Source organism: Pleurodeles waltl, chromosome 1_1 (assembly GCF_031143425.1).
Source record: "Pleurodeles waltl isolate 20211129_DDA chromosome 1_1, aPleWal1.hap1.20221129, whole genome shotgun sequence".
Classification (NCBI taxonomy): Eukaryota; Metazoa; Chordata; class Amphibia; order Caudata; family Salamandridae; genus Pleurodeles; species Pleurodeles waltl.
The window spans coordinates 532,279,597-532,297,111 of record NC_090436.1 but is presented as its reverse complement, the minus strand read 5'-3'; the positions used below and the strand labels follow the sequence as shown (position 1 = coordinate 532,297,111).

The 17,515-nt window shown below is 46.1% G+C and overlaps 1 protein-coding gene across 1 annotated transcript in view; it reads left to right on the top strand.

Moving 5' to 3' along the window:
- ELL2 (elongation factor for RNA polymerase II 2) overlaps positions 1-17,515 on the top strand; it is a 238,435-nt gene that overhangs the window by 69,840 nt on the left and 151,080 nt on the right. Inside the window, exon 2 of the mRNA XM_069225710.1 lies at positions 5,648-5,695. Coding sequence (XP_069081811.1) covers positions 5,648-5,695 — 48 coding nt within the window. The remainder of the gene's footprint in view (positions 1-5,647; positions 5,696-17,515) is intronic.

Sequence of the window (17,515 nt, the reverse complement as noted above, 5' to 3'; positions counted from 1 at the left end):
TCCTGTCCTCCTCCCTCCCTCTCTCTGCACCACTTTTTTGCCCCCTCACAGCTGTTCTCTCCTCCCGCTGCCTCCCTACTTAATGGTGGCCACGCAGCAGGCATGCCAAAGGCAAGCCCGTCTGCGCCTGGAACGTGCCCTACGCCAGAACCCCTGACCCCTCCCTCACCACCCCACCCCCCAACCACCGCTGCCACGCATGTCTCCACTACGACGACACCACCCTCTATGCCCTCAACAGCGACCACACTCATGCCTGCCTTCAAGACCCCCCGCGGACCCTTCTACCAATGACCCACCCACCAAGGCAGGACGCAACCATCTCAGATGTATCCTTCTCCACACCCGCTCCGTCCACAAGCACGCAGTAGAGATATGGAATCTACTCGACTCGGCCTCCCCAGATGTCTCCTTCCTGACTGAGACCTGGATGAATCCCCTCCTCAGCGCCCGACATTGCCATAGCCTTCCGGGATGGCTACAAGATCACCAGCAGGGACCGATCCAACAAACCAGGAGGAGGTATCGCCGTCCTCCACAAGAACACTATCAGGATCACAACGAACACCGAAGACACACTCAGCACTGCCAAACTCCTGCACTTTTAAATCCACACTGACCCAAACACCACCCTCCAAGGGACCCTCGTCTACCACCCCCCCCCGCGGGCAACCACCAACACCACAGATTCACCACTGACCAACCTCCTGCTCTCCTGGACCCCCATCAACGACAACACCATCGAACTCATGAACACCATCCACTCTGGCTCTCCATCTGACCCCTGCCCTCACCACATCCTCAACAAAGCAAGCTCTGTCATCACACTCCAACTACGGAAGATAATCAAGAGCTCCTTAGTGTAAAGAAATGGCTCCCTGTTGCAGTTAACCCCAACTTTTTGCCTGATACTGATGCTGACTCGACTGAGAAGTGTGCTGGGACCCTGCTAACCAGGCCCCAGCACCAGTGTTCTTTCACCTAAAATGTACCATTGTCTCCACAATTGGCACAACCCTGGCACCCAGGTAAGTCCCTTGTAACTGGTACCCCTGGTACCAACGGCCCTGATGCCAGGGAAGGTCTCTAAGGGCTGCAGCATGTTTTATGCCACCCTAGGGACCCCTCACTCAGCACAGACACACTACTTGCCAGCTTGTGTGTGCTGGTGGGGAGAAAATGACTAAGTCGACATGGCACTCCCCTCAGGGTGCCATGCCAACCTCCCACTGCCTGTGGCATAGGTAAGTCACCCCTCTAGTAGGCCTTACAGCCCTAAGGCAGGGTGCACTATACCACAGGTGCGGGCATAGCTGCACCTGACCGGCCCTGAGCTGCTGGTGTGGTAACTTTGGGGTTGCTCTGAACCCCCAACGGTGGGCTACTTTGGACCCAGACTTGAACCCCGTAGGTGGTTTACTTACCTGCAGGAACTAAAACTCTTAGTCCCCCTAGGAACTGTGAAAATTGCACTGTCTAGTTTTAAAATTGCTATATGTGATTTATGTGAAAAGTATATATGCTATTTTGATTATTCAAAGTTCCTAAAGTACCTACCTGCAATACTTTTTATTTGAAATATTACATGTCAAATTTGAACCTGTTCTTAAAATAAAATAAGAAAATATATTTTTCTATACAAAAAAACCTATTGGCCTGGAATTGTCTTTGAGTGTGTGTTCCTCATTTATTGCCTGCGTGTGTACAACAAATGCTTAACACTATGCCTTTGATAAGCCTACTGCTCAACCACACTACCACAAATTAGAGCATTAGAATTATCTCTTTTTGCCACTATCTTACCTCTAAGGGGAACCCTTGGACTCTGTGCATACTATTCCTTACTTTGAAATAGTGCATACAGAGCCAACTTCCTACACTTAGTCTGCCACCTTCCCGGAGACCAGGAAACACACTGAGATCAATGCCCTCCTCAAAAAACCCAAGGCAGACCCAAAGAACCAAGAACTTCCGGCTACCCTTTCCAGCAAAAAGTCATTGAGAAGGCCTTCAACGGACAACTAACTTGCTTCCTAGAGGAGAACCGCACCCTGGACCCTTCCCAATCCGGATTCTACAGCAACCACCACACCGAAACAACCCTCATCGCTGCCACCGATGACATCAGAACCTTACTGGACAGCAGCGAAAGCACGGCCCTCACCCTCGTGGACCTCTCTGGTGCGATGGACACCATCTGCCTCCATACCACACCCTACGCTCATGCCTCAGCAATGCTGGAATCCATGACAGAGCCCTGGACTGGATCACCTCCTTATTCATTGGCAGAACCCAGAGACTCCGCCTTCCTCCCCCATCCCCCCCATATCCGTTCAGAGGCCACTGAAATCATCTGCGGCGTACCCCATCGTTTGTCCCTCAGCCCGACCCTCTTCAACATCTAAATTTCCCCGCTCACTAACCTCTCCCGATCCCACAACCTCAACATCATCTCATACGCCGATGACACCCAGATTGGTCCTCACCAAGGACTCAGCGAAGACCTACCTCCACGAAGGAATGAAGGCCATCGCTGAATGGATGAAGAGCAGCTGCCTCAAACTCCATTCCGACAAGACGGAAGTCCTCCTCTTCGGCTCCACCCCCTCCACATGGGATGAACCCTTCTGACTCCCACAGATCACGCATGCAACCTAGGATTCATCTTGGACCCCTCACTATCCATGACCTAGCAAGTCATCACCATCTCCTCCTCCTGCTTCAACACCCTCTGCATGCTCCGAAAGATCTACAACTGGATACCCACTGAAACCAGACGAACAGTCACACAAGCAGCAAGCTGGACTACAGCAATGCCCTATACGCAGGAACCTTGGCCAAACTCCAGAAGAGGCTACAAAGCATCCAGAATGCCTCTGCACGACTCATCCTGGACATCCCCCGCCACTGCCACGTCACAGATCACCTGAAAAACCTGCACTGGCTCCCAGTCAACAAGAGAATCCCCTTCAATCTCCTCACCCACGATCACAAAGCACTGCACAACACCGTACCGGAATAGCTTAAAAGACAACTCTCCTTCTACACCCGACCCGGCATCTCCACTCTGCCGACTTCTCCCTCGCAACCGTCCCACACATCCGCAGACCTACAACCGGTGGTAGATCATTCATTCTTGCACCTCACTGCCAAAACGTGGAAAACACTTCCCACCCACCTGTGCCAGACCAAAGATCTCCTTACCTGCAGGAAACTCCTCAAGAGCTGGCTGTTCGAGCAGTAGCAGCACCTCCCTCACCCCAAACCTTCCCTCCTCAACTTCTCACCCCTCCCCTCCTCAGTGCCTTAAGACCCTCACGGGTGTGTAGTGCGCTTTACAAATCCCTGATTGATAGATTGAAGCAGAGTTTAAGCCTCTGAATAGTGGAGAGAATCCCAAATGTTCTCAAGACTTGACATTGTGTTGTTTTTTTTTTTTTCCCATAATATACTATTTTCCACCATTCAGTCCCTGAAGGATTCCTGAAATCCTTTAACTCTAGAGAAATTCTGGGAAGCAGCAAAGCCGAGCAATATTAGTTGTTGCAAGAATTGCCTGCTCAGTGACTTTATTTATGAATCTAAGAATGGAAGTAACATTATTTCTTTTTGGACACTCCTATACATACTCAATCTCCTACATCCAACACAGAGGCCACTCATAAAATTTTTATTTTCCATCAATTTTGTGTAAATGTTCTGAAGCAAGATAAAACATACATGGTCAATGACACAATTTTGGCTACAAAATTACACCCAATGCAAATCTATCTTTACGTGCTGTGTTTTAGCACGAAATGTATCCTCTCGTTAATTTTAGACACAAGGACACCTCATGCTGAAACAAAAGTGCAAAAACCCAGCATGATTATTGTTTCCATGTGTATGATGTAACATTTTTACTGTGAATGTAATTGCGCATTGTGACATATTTTTAGAAATTTCTAGAGCAAGCATAATACACATTTACCTACATACAATGTGTAAGAGTCCATCCACTCTCTAATAGTTTTGCAGCAAAAAAGAAACACCTCATGTAAATTATAGTACATATTCAGTAAAACTCTGTAGAAATTTGATGTTTTTACAAAGTTAATATTGCCTGATTTTTGTCTCCTCCTTACACATCCCTTAAAATAAAAACATGTTTCTTGGGTCAGCCAGTACATCAAGTTGATAAAGCTTTCTAAGCAAGTACAAAGACAAGTGTAATGACTGTCATCCAGGCAGACATTTGCTATTTCCCATAAGCAAGGGCTGGGGATAAGTGGTTTGATTGAAGACGATACATCTTTGTGTTTGCTAATCATATGGACCAGCTTGCCATCTTTCTAATCTGATTTAAGAAGTGTTGTTGGGCAACACAAGAAACCAAGGTCCCGGTTCTTACCTGGTTTCAACAGTATAAACTACCTTTGAGAAAGATGGAAAAAGTAATCCAGAGAAGGCTAATAAAGGTCCATCCCCTTATTGAACAAAGCTTTATACACTTTACTCAAACACATTTTCCCCTTTGGTAAAAGGAAGAAAGCTTAATGGCAATGTATGTGCATTACATTCAGCTATCCTCAATTAAGATAATGTCTTTGAGTGGCAGACTTTTCAAATTGTGTTTTTTTTTTTTTTTTTTTTTTTTTTTTAACAAGGTGTTTTTTAACCTTTTTGGATCCTATGTTGACTTGTTAAATATTGGGTTAAAAGTACTACTTATAGGGCAGAACATCATGCCCAAATGTCATATCTAAAATCACTTGACTGTTAAATGGTACTTGAGTAAAGTAGTTTACTTAGAAGGAACTTGCCATAATAAAGAATGGGATTGCGAATGTGCTGGAAGTGTTTTCAATATGATCATGACCAAATTTTCAACATGGTAAACTGCCCAGGTTGTTGTAAAACACCATAAATCCAAATTTCATATTCTATCAACAGCGGTTTCTCAAACCTGTCAAATGGAACACCATCAACGATGGGCAGAAATAAAAAAATAAATACATTTAAAAAGAGGCAAAAGTGTATTTGATAGGGATAGTTAAATCCGGGTTGCTAATGGATTTGTACTGGAAAGTGAAGTTGCATGAAAGTTGTGAAATATTGTTGTGCGCTGCATGCATGGACATTGACAGAAGGTTTTTGAGCAGCAGTCTCTTAGCAATTCACCAGTATGATTGTTTTCCTTTAAGCCCCTTTGATATTCGAATTGTATCCAGCTGTCTGGTCCACCTCTATATTATGTAATATAGCAACATGGAAATAAAGTTTCCTGAAGCACATTCAACACCCTCCATAATCCCCTCTCAAAAGAGTAGGCTAAAAGCCAATGTGCTTCAGTAGAAAGTAATTTCTTGGTTACAGGATCCACAGTTGGCTACTAAAGGTATTCCATAGTTAGTTTTGAACTTCCACAGCATTTCAACACAAGAATAAATTATTGTGGTTACTTGGGGAATGAATATATGGGAAGAAGCATTCTGATGAAGCTCATGTAAGTGGTGGTTTTAGAACTCTGAGTATGAGCTATCACATGCATCTAAATCTTGTGCTTCTTCCTTTAATTATCAATGTGTGTATTTAAAAACTGTATTAGTGTTTTTTTTTGGGACTCCAGTAGATTAAATGTTCACTTTATTCCTTTCTCATTTTACAGAATGTAGCACCTGCACGACCAACAATCCAATTTCAAGGCCTCCAAGGAGTGAGTATTGTTCCTAGATATTGCCACCTACCTCAATAGCGACTTTACTTAATCACTTGTCTTGTTCAGTACTGTTGTGTGTTTTTGTAACACTCAACAACATTATTAAATTTGAAGCAAGTACGTGGAGCACGCTAACTCAGTGGCTACATTTGCAGTCAATTATTTGAGCCCTAATTATAGCACTGCCCACAAAGTGGGGGGCACCTCTATGTTCACTTTGCTCAATAACAATGGAAGGTACCCAAAACAATATGGAAAAAATCCACTTTCTATGCATTTATCAGAGAATAAAGATAGCAGTTCAAGTCCTATTGTTACTCGCCACACCAAAGAAGTATCTTGTGAATAGTACGGCTCCAGAGTTAGTAAACGTCAAATGTCCATGCTTCCATAAAATGCAGTATGCAAATTCCGTTATTGTTCACTTCTTTATTGTTGGTTTTATAAAAGCATTTTTAATTGTAGCAATAGCCAACACATTTCATCCTCCGTGGGGCTTCTTCAAGGCTTACTCCAGTTTAATTTGCGAATATCATTGGTCACATGCGGGCCTCCAGTAGCATGTAGTAATTTACCTTTGTGTTCCGGGAAACTGGCATTCCTATTTGGCTTCATATGCAGCATGCACTCTGACGAAACGTGTAAAAATACTGGAACTACAATGTAATTGAAATTGCAACAAAAGACTGAATCAATGTAGTGCACTGTTGGCTTGCATATTGAGTGCAGTCCCTATTCTTAACACTATGGAAAAAATGTGTAGTCTAGCAACTTGGAAGCTATTTTCCTGTAGGTGTAAGTGAGAATGATCAGCATGAAAGCAGTTAAAAAATCCAAATAATGGCTTTTAACCTGGCAGATGTTATTAGTAATTTTACTCATCTTTCAAAATAGAAAAAAGTTTGGGACATGAGGTGGGTGTTTGGTGGAGACATGCACGTTGGTATTTTTATATGCTTAGATACTTTTGTTTTCACTAATAGTGGAGTCTTGCCATGAATATTGGACATTTAGCCATTATCACCACCATCTGTGACCTGATAAAGATATTTTAAGTGTGCCAATATGCAGTTTTGTTTTTACTTTGCTGGTCACTGTTGCTCATACTTGGACTTATCCAATCAAGTCTTACTTTATGTGACAGCCGACTGAGTACTAATTGAGTTCCATGAAGTTTAAACTGTCATACTAATTGCTGTCAACTTAATCTTCCTTGAAAGGCTAGCCTTAAGGTTAGAGGAATAGGCTCATGTAATGCAAAAATACAGATCAGAGGAAAAAACACAGTTGCCTGTTATCGCAGTTTTCAAGCATGGCCATAGAAATCAGTAGTGCAGCTGGTAAACTGGCACTGGATCCCTGAGGTGGCTTTATGCACCACCTGCTTGTGTCATAAGAGTGCAGCTACTTGGTTAGTAGGAGCGTTTGTGCTAAGTAGTTCAGTGCTGACTGAAGCACTGAAAACTTGTTAGTGCCACCACCATTGGCCACAGGAGTCAGTCATACTCCGAGCAGCAGGGTCCAATGTAGCTTACTTTGGTGCACTGGCAAATGAAGCTTACAGGTGTCCGTTTGTGCATGCACTCAATGACCGACCAATGACACTCTGCAACCAGACACAAGCATGAACAATACTGCAAAGAATTCCACTGCCATCGGGCTGCTTCCCTCTCTAGTGCATCATCAGAGAATGATCATTGACTTCACGTTTGCAGGCAGACAGGTGATGAGATAGACTGACTTTTAGCAAAAGAAAAACAATGGGATGTTAGCACAAAACGCTGGCAAAAGAAAATGAATGATTCAAGTGCTGTGTTGGTGCCTGTGCTAAATATGTGGAATCACAAATAGTGTCTAGCAGGAACATAGCTGTCTATAGTGTAGCAGGTGCAGCACCACTAGGGTGTGGGTTTGTGGGCCTACTTCACACCAGTTGTTTTCTTCTTTTTTTGGGGGGGGGGGGGGGTGCCTTTTTTATTGCTTATGTTGGGACCAATGGCACTCTTACTATAGACTTCATGCAATTCCCTATTTTTCCCGGATCAATAAGATCATGAAAATTAGCCACCAAGACACTCTGGAAAGCAGTTCAAGATTTTGGGTTTAAAATCATCTACGCGTTTACTTCCCAATTTATTATGCCTAGGACATAACAATTGTATCTTGATGAGACCACTGTACTATGAAGCGATATTAAAACATGGTTGGCTTCTTCTGATACACTAGTACATGGAAAACCACAAGAGAGACAGCCAGCAGATGTTTGCAGTCATTTCAGTTCTTGTCTCTACTCGGTCCTTTTTTTTTTTTTTTTTTTTTTTTTTCCCTTCCCTGAGTCTTCTGAGACTTTTTACCCTGTTTTGTCTGGTTTGGCCAGCCATTTAATTTAGTAGTGCTGCTTTATGCAAACAAACAATACTCCATTCTCAAAGGGTTAAGCAATGTCTTTCATTGAAGCCACACAATCTCCTGATCCATGAGATTTGAGGAAAGTAATCTGTTGTCCTACATTTCTACATAAAACATTTCTTGCGAGGTCCCAACCCTTAGCATTTTGTAATGCATACATTAAATAACCCTACTATACCTGGAATATTTTTTGTAAGAATCAGGTTTCTGATGGATAGAACTACCTGTGGATTCCTCACCTAATGAATACTCCCATGGCGCCAGCATTCGACGGAAATCTTCTTCCTAGCTTCTGCACGTCGACGAGGACGTCACATTAGCCCATGTGATGCCGTCTGATGTCATACAGGCAATAAGAGGTCCTCGCCGACGTCCGTTCCCTTTTTTCCGTGCATTCGAAACGGTTATCTTCGAGGGAGCTACTGTTACTTTCATAGTTACAGTGTATTTTCTGCTGCGTGGATTTTCTCTGCGGTAATAATGTCTCAGAGGAAGTCTGGTTTCAAGTCCTGTCGAGAGTGTGGCGGCAAGATGTCAGTTACTGATCCTCACTCCGACTGTCTATGGTGTTTAAGCTCCGACCACGACGTCGCAACTTGTGATTCATGTCCGCACATGAATCCGAAGGCCCTGATAGAACGTGAGGCTAAACTATTCATGGCGAAGTCGAAGAGAAAGGAGAAGAAACATCATAAGAAGTCTTCTTCGCCAAGGTCTCATCGGCGTCATCGAGACTCCCAGCGATGTAGGGATTCACGGCGTCATTCCAGCAAGGAGTCTCGTTCGAGGTCGCCTTCGGCTCGGCGTCGGAAGACTTGGGAGGTTAGTCCCACGGTCACGCCACATCCATCGACGCCGTTGCCCTCTCCGACGTCACCGACTTTGCCTGGACAAGCGTCTGTGGTTGAGGTGATGCAGCCTCTTGTGATGTCTCCGTCGTCGAGGCTGGCGTCGGGGTCGCCTTCGATCCAGGCACCCCAGTATCCAGCTTTTCCTGCCCCTGGAGCCGATAATACCGCATTTCTGAATGCGATGTATACCATCTTTCAACAGATGGCTCCAGGAGGTGCTCCGGCTGGTCCTTCGGGGCCCTTGGCCTTTTCATTGGGTGATCCTGCGCCTCTACGGCCGGCACCCTTTATGCCCTTTCTCCCTATAGGGAATGTGGGCTCGGCGCCGGTGTCCGCTCCGGTGGCTCCAGAGGTTTTGGCCCCTGAGGTTTCCATCCTGTCGACGTCAGGATTTCGTCCTGTGACTCCGGCGGGTCCATCGGAGACTCCAAGATGTCTTCGTCCGGCTCCTTCCTCGGCGGCGAAGCTGCCTGTGGCGCCAGGCGCTGCGTCAGATGGTTCTGGAGATCAGCACCGATCTTCGACTTCAGCGGAGGCCATGTCGACTCCACGTATCGAGGAAAGACTACATTCGAGGAGGTGTGCTCTCCGTCTTTTGGAAGAGTAGGAATACCAACGAGTCTTGGAGGAAGGAGAGGTTGAGGACTCTGGTGATGGACTGCATGGTCTGGATACAGCCAGTGGGCTGGATACTTCCCCTGAGTGGGACCTTTCATCTCCAGGGGAATATACGGAGGAGGCTGCTACCTTTCACGCTGTGGTGAGGAAGGCGGCTAACTTTCTGGACCTGCCTTTGCCGGTGGCAGAGGCGAAGCAGAATTTACTGACTGAGGTACTGCATCCGGCCTCTGCTGCAGCGGAGCCTCTCTTGCCATTTAATGAGGCTTTGCTTGATCCGGTGTTAGAGGTGTGGAAGAAGCCAGTATCTTCCTCGGCCGTTCATAGGGCTGTGGCCAGGAGATATGGAGCTGCACCATCTGACCCTGGCTTTCTGTCTAGACACCCTACGCCGGAGAGCATGGTGGTGCAAGCCTCCTGTTCCTCTAGGTCAGCGCCTGGATCTTTCCCGACGGTACCAGGAGACCGAGACTCTAAAAAGCTGGATGCTCAATCCAAGAAGATATTTTACTCTTGTAGTTTGGCGTTGAAGGCCACCAACGCGACTTGCATTCTGGGGAGATACATCCATGCTCTCATGGACAATATTTCATCTTCATTTACGGAGCTTCCCCAAGGACTCTTGAATGTTGTCTTGGATGCCCAGGCTGCCGCAACCCAGATTATCCAGTCTGGGCTGGACACGACCAACTCGGTGGCTAGGGCAATGGGCACGGCTGTGGTGGCAAGGAGGCAGGCCTGGCTCTGTAATTCAGGGTTTTCTGCGGACGTGCAGTCGACACTGTTGGACCTCCCGTTTGATGGGGACAAACTGTTTGGAGCCAAAGCAGATTCGGCCTTGGAGAGATTTAAAGAAAGCAGGGCCACAGCCAAATCATTAGGGCTGCAAGCCCCTTCTTCTGCCTCCTCCAGATTTTTCAGGAGGTTTCGTGGATTTGGGCGTGGCTCTTCCTCCTCTTCCTTTTGGGGGAGATTCCAGCAACCCACCTCTTCCCTCCCCTATAGATCATTTAGAGGGAGGGGTAGGGCCCCGCACCAGAGGAGCCTCTCAGCAGCACTCTGCCTCTTCCTCGTCCTCTGGAGGGGTGCAGCAGGGAAAGCAGCCTTAGGCTTCCACCATTTCCCACTCACTCCTCTCCTGTAGGGGGGGAGGTTACGGCATTTTCTCCACAAGTGGGAGACTATTACATCGGACACTTGGGTTATCAGTATTGTGGGAAAAGGCTACACCCTTCCCTTTCAGGAGTTTCCGCCCCCCCCATCCCGCCCCGCCCATCTTATTGTTCAGTAGAACACCTCCTGTTAGAACAGGAGGTTCAAGTCCTCCTTTCAAAGGGTGCGGTGGAGTTGGTCCCAGAGCAGGAAAGGGGTCGAGGTTGTTACTCAAGGTACTTCCTGATTCCCAAGAAGGATGGTCTGTTGAGACCAATCCTGGATCTGAGGATCTTGAATTGGTTCCTCAAACAGGAAAAGTTCAAGATGCTGACCCTAGCTCAGGTGCTTTTTGCGTTGAACAAAGAAGATTGGATGGTGTCTGTCGACTTGCAGGATGCTTATTTTCATATCCCGATACTCAAGTCGCACAGGAAGTATCTCCGGTTTGTGGTAGGGTCGCAGCACTATCAGTTTGCGGTCCTCCCGTTTGGTCTTACTTCAGCACCTCGAGTCTTCACGAAGGTGATGTCAGTGGTTGCGGCAGAGCTCAGAAGGAAGGGGATAGCAGTATTCCCTTACTTGGACGACTGGTTGATCAAAGCCAAGTCTCCGGAGCTTGTGTCACATCATCTGCACTCAACAACCCAGTTGTTGTTCGACCTGGGCTTTTTGGTGAACGTGCCCAAATCTCACCTGGAGCCCTCTCAGCGCCTCCTGTTCATAGGGGCAGTACTGGATACAACATTGAATCAAGCCTTTCCTCCGCCTCAGCGGATTCAAGATATTCAGGAGTTGGTTCCAATGTTTCGAAATGGAGCGGTAGTTCCAGTCCTCAAGGTCCTTCGTCTGCTCGGTCTGTTTGCCTCCTGCATACTGCTGGTCACGCATGCTCGCTGGCATATGAGTGCTCTTCAGTGGTGCCTCCGAAGGCAGTGGTCTCAACACAAAGGAGATCTAGAAGGTGCTGTCAAGATCTCCAGAGATACTGCTGTGGACTTGAAGTGGTGGATTGAGGGCAACAATCTTTCACAAGGAAAGCCGTTCGCGCAGTCACCACCAGTGACCACGGTCATAACGGATGCTTCCACTCTAGGGTGGGGAGCTCATCTGGGGGGATCTGGAGATCAAAGGGCTTTGGTCTCCAGAGGAACAGATTTTTCAAATCAATCTGTTGGAGTTGCGGGCTGTACGTCTGGCTCTCAAGGCCTTCCTCCCTTCCCTTTGTGGTCGTCCGGTACAGGTCCTGACGGACAATACTACCGCGATGTGGTACATAAACAAACCGGGAGGAGTAGGGTCATACCTTCTCTGCAGAGAAGCTCTTCGACTATGGTCCTGGGCAAAGGACCATCAGATTTGCTTGGTAGCAAATCATCTGGCCGGGGTCTTGAATGTACGTGCGGACAGTCTCAGTCGCCATTTCTCGGCCGACCACAAGTGGCGTCTCCATCCAGATCAAGTCCGTTTAATCTTCCAGATGTGGGGGTTTCCTCGGATAGATTTGTTTGCTACTCTGGAGAACGCGCATTGTCCGTTATTCTGCAGCCTCCAGTATCCGATGCAGGGAGCGTTGGGGGACGCGTTTCAGATAACCTGGTGCGGCCAGTTCCTTTACGCGTTTCCCCCCATACCCTTGATTTCTCGAGTGTTGAGGAAGATTCGCCAAGACCGGGCCCAAGTCATCTTAATAGCTCTGGATTGGCCAAGGAGGGTGTGGTACTCCGACCTTCTCCAACTCTCACTGTGCCCTCCGCTCCGTCTCCCTCTCCGGGCAGACCTCCTCTCGCAGTCGCAGGGGCAGGTTTTACACCCCAACCTCCAGAGTCTGCACCTACATGCCTGGAGATTGAGCGGGGCAACCGGAGTTCCTTCTCTCTCCTGCCTGATGTAGTGTATGTTATATTAGCGGCCAGGCGACACTCCACTAAATCTATCTACGCTAATAGGTGGTCTAAATTTGTTATGTGGTGTGGAGAGAGACAGATTGATCCCTTACCTGCTCATCTGTCAGATGTTTTGTCTTTTGCTCTTTCTCTAGCGCTGAAAAGTTGTGCAGTGGCTACCATTAAAGGTTATTTGCCTGCCTTGTCAGCCTTCATTTGTCTTCCAGACCAACCATCGTTATTTAAGTCCCCCTATTGTTCTCAGATTCTTGAAAGGTCTTCTAAATAAATATCCTCCAAAACCATTTGTTATGCCTCAATGGGATTTGTCCTTGGTCCTGACTTTCCTTATGGGGTCCCCTTTTGAACCTATGCATTCTTGTCCCTTAAGGTATTTAGTTATTAAGACCGTCTTCTTGGTGGCTATAACATCTGCAAGGAGAGTGAGTGAGTTGCAGGCCTTATCGGTAAAATCCCCTTATACAACTTTTTATGGGGATAAGGTGGTGTTGAGGACCAAGGCTGCTTTCCTTCCGAAGGTTGTTTCAACCTTTCATTTGGCCCAGACAATTACTCTGTCCACGTTTTATCCTCTGCCTCATCCTTCAAAGGAGGAAGAGAGACTACATCGCTTGGACCCAAAGAGGGCGTTAAGCTTCTACATTGCTAGAACGAAGGACTTCAGGCTGGACGATCAGCTGTTCATCGGATACGTGGGCAAGAGGAGAGGAAAGGCAGTCCACAAGAGAACACTCTCCAGGTGGGTTGTTCTTTGCATTAAAATCTGTTACTCTTTAGCAAAGAAGGATCCTCCTGATGGCATTAGAGCTCATTCCACCAGAGCTAAGTCGGCCACTTCGGCCTTGGCCAGAGGTGTTCCTGTGGTCGACATCTGCAAGGCCGCAACTTGGTCGTCCCTTCACACTTTTGCGAAGCATTACTGTTTGGACTCTGAGGTCAGAAGGGACGGCCATTTTGCACGGTCAGTGCTGCAGGATTTCTTGGTTTGACCATTTAGGCACCCACCACCGGGCGTGGTACTGCTTTGGGACTCTATTCATTAGGTGAGGAATCCACAGGTAGTTGTATCCATCAGAAGAACGAGTTACTTACCTTCGGTAACAACTTTTCTGGTGGATACATTAGCTACCTGTGGATTCCTCACGGTCCCACCCGCCTCCCCGTTGCCTTTTTGGTCTTACCAAGTAATCCTTGAGTGCGCTCCTATTGGTCTTCAAGACTGCAATAGATTTTGTATATATGGATATTTGTGTATATATATATATGTGTGTGTGTGTGTGTATGTATGTGTATATATATGTGTGTATATATATATATATATATATATATATATATATATATATATTGTGTGTGTGTGTATATATATATATATATATATATATGTGCATATATATATCTTTGTGTATATACATAATTAGTATATATTTGTTTGTTTAAAAAAAAAAAAGGGAGTTATATTAAATCTATAGCCATTTTATTGCAATGTTGTGTGATTTACAATGTTATGGGATGTTGCCTTGCTCTTTCATTGCATTGGGTTATTGTTCTCATGCACGTAAAAAATGTTGGTACTGACGTCGGCACGGACCTCTTATTGCCTGTATGATGTCAGACGGCGTCGCGTGGGCTAATGTGACGTCCTCGTCGACGTGCAGAAGCTAGGAAGAAGATTTCCGTTGAATGCTGGAGCCATGGGAGTATTCATTAGGTGAGGAATCCACAGGTAGCTAATGTATCCAGCAGAAAAGTCGTTACCGAAGGTAAGTAACTCGTTCTTCTCGACCATTAAATGATCCTATTCAGTGAAACCCATAAAATTCCATTCCTGTACTCGTCTTGCCGTCACATTGGAGAAGCATTTTTTAAAAATTCTCCTCTTCTCCTCTTCTCCTCTTCTCCTCTTCTCCTCTTCTCCTCTTCTCCTCTTCTCCTCTCCTCCTCTTCTCCTCTCCTCCTCTCCTCCTCTCCTCCTCTTCTCCTCTTCTCCTCTCCTCCTCTCCTCTTCTCCTCCTCCTCTTCTCCTCCTCCTCTTCTCCTCCTCTTCTTCTTCTCCTCCTCCTCCTCTTCTTCTCCTCCTCCTCTTCTCCTCCTCCTCCTCCTCTTCTCCTCCTCCTCCTCCTCTTCTTCTCCTCCTCCTCCTCTTCTCCTCCTCCTCCTCCTCTTCTCCTCCTCCTCCTCCTCTTCTCCTCCTCCTCTTCCTCCTCTTCTTCTCCTCCTCTTCCTCTTCTTCTCCTCCTCCTCTTCCTCTTCTCCTCCTCCTTCTCCTCTTCTTCTTCTCCTCTTCTTCTTCTCCTCTTCTTCTTCTCCTCTTCTTCTTCTCCTCTTCTTCTTCTCCTCTTCTTCTTCTCCTCCTCTTCTTCTCCTCCTCTTCTTCTCCCTCTTCTCCCTCTTCTCCCTCTTCTCCTCTATCATAGTGATCTTTGGGACTGATAGTGGAAAGAAAGGTGTACCACAATAACTGCATTTTGTTCGCCCTTTATTATTAAACCTACTTAAAATACAGTGAAAGAGGTTCAACAGGACCAGCCTCCATGGCTGTCCATCTCAAAAGCTAGAATGGCGGGCATAGGGAAGAATCTGATATCTTGTTGTAACCAGTGCTACAGAACAAAGATACATACTGAGGCCATAGCATGATCATGGGGAGGAGCTAAATGGTATAAAGCTTCCTCCCCCCCTACCAGGGGCCTCAAGTAATTTTTACACCTGGAGTCTGCACATGGATGAGTGGGGAGGGATATGTGCTCCCATGTGTGTTTACCTTAGGAGACTCTTGCATCTGCAGGGCAGGCTATAGACTGTGGAGCTTTCCTTGTGGCCCTACAGGCCATGGAGTGTGCTCTTTGCTTCTGGAGTTACAAGAATAACATGGCAAATAGGAAAAATGAGAAGTCTAGTGAAAAGTACTTCAAGCCAAATAGGCCTACATTTTGTGCAGTCCATCTGTTTCTGGTCTCTGGACATGGTGGGGAGTGTTTTCTATATTAATGGCTTCTGCAGTGAGATGAGACCGAAAAGAGCTTTGCAGCAGTAGTTTCTGTTTTATAGAGCAAGCTGGTGGGCTTCACCCACATGAAGGTGTGGGATATGAGCAGGTGTTGTAATCTGAGGTGATTCTCAGTGCTTTATGGATGAGAAAATCTTCAATGAGCTTCTTCCTTGCAGATCTATGAAAACCTGAGAGATGCACGATGGAGAGTAATGCAACAAGAAGCCAGGGGTCCCCCAAGAACACCCCATAAGTTGAGCTGGAAATTTTCCACTTTATTGGAAGAGTTCAGAGTGTTCTCTAAATCTTTGGTGCTACAGACTTTCTATGAGATGACCAATATTTGGCCTGTCTTCAGAAGGACAGCAATGTTAGTGTTGAGCCTCCTGGACTGGGAGAATATATCCTTAGGCTGCAATCATCTATTTTTGTTTGTTTGCCACTTATGCCATCTGACATAATAGGCCGCAACCTGAATGGTGTCTATTGGCCGTCTGCTGTTATTGCTATTGAATCGGAAAAGTGTAGGACATCCCATCACAAAATTTGGCTTAATCGCATAACCAGAAGAAATTAGGATTGCATTCTGTCTATGCTGTATAATCGGAGAAGAGCACATCTAGCTTCCCTCTTCTGTTAGTGTCCACCTCTAATTTAGAATACTGTCTTCCACCTTCATCCAGTTACTTAAGATGGGTGGAGTAACCTTCAATCAGCTTATGCAGATACCCCTCCTTGCCAGGAAGATTAAGTTTAAAAAAAAAAAAAAAAAAAAAAAAAAGACTGTTCTGCCTGTAGGATATTCACAGATAGAGCTGGACATCTGTTCCAAACAAAATCAGGAGAGGACTTACCATGATTTGAAGGCCAATAACCCCAAAGGTCCCTGTGCTCATACCGTCCCAAAAACTGCAGCCTAGGGCAAGATACAAACATGTTTATACTGTTGGCCTTCTCCCCTCATTGGTTGTAGCAGGGGTAAGCCTCTTTGGTGAGTTTTGCCTGTTTTCTCGAAGTCCAATATATTCTATGTTAGGTGGAAAAAATGTTTTTTGTTTCCTAAGGGATGCTGTGTGGTATAAAAGGTGTAAGGAAATTTGCCAAATATTTGGTTGTTCCTCTACCGGCTGATATCCTTCCCAAGAATGGACAGGGATGTTGCATTTCCCATTTCCTGCCTTAACTAGCTCCCAGTACAGATAGCTTTTTCCTTCTTTTTAGGTCCACCATGCAAGCACTCTGACCTGTTGTAATCTATCTGTGGGCTTTTAACCACCCCCATCACATGCACATCACTTTCACTATTTCTTGGGCTTGCCTTTCAAAAATCCTTTATCATTGGTAAATGCTTTGTTTGTCCCTCCTTGGGGAAGTTTGGTTACCGCCTTGGACATCAACCCTGTTGTATGGATAATTGCACGATTGCTGATATGTTTGCGAGCGAACTTTATTTTTCCTTTTGTCTCTCTCCTTCGCGCTAATGGCAGCCATGGTGCTTTGAGTCAGCTTGCTTATGTTCACTCTTAACTTTTCATTTTCAATGTAAGTAGCAAGAAAAGTCCAGTTAGGAATTTACAACCTTAACAGCTCCAAGACCCATTGCCTTGCAAATGCTTGTTTGGTTTGGGATCTTAATGCCTGTCCCAACTCTCCCTGCTTTGCCATCTTTGCCCAGACCTCCAGGAGGCCAATTCAAAGCATTTACAACAACAAACTGTACTTTTGAGTTTATTCCCATAGAGCCTTCCATGAGATTATTTCGGACCCTGCATGCAAGTGACCCCAACAATTAATACCAGTTTTAGTCAATGGAATGCTCCTCAGCTTATCCTCCAAGAATGGATGCCTGGGAATTCCAGATGGGGGGCAAGTTCAGAGTAGTAATCTAGGC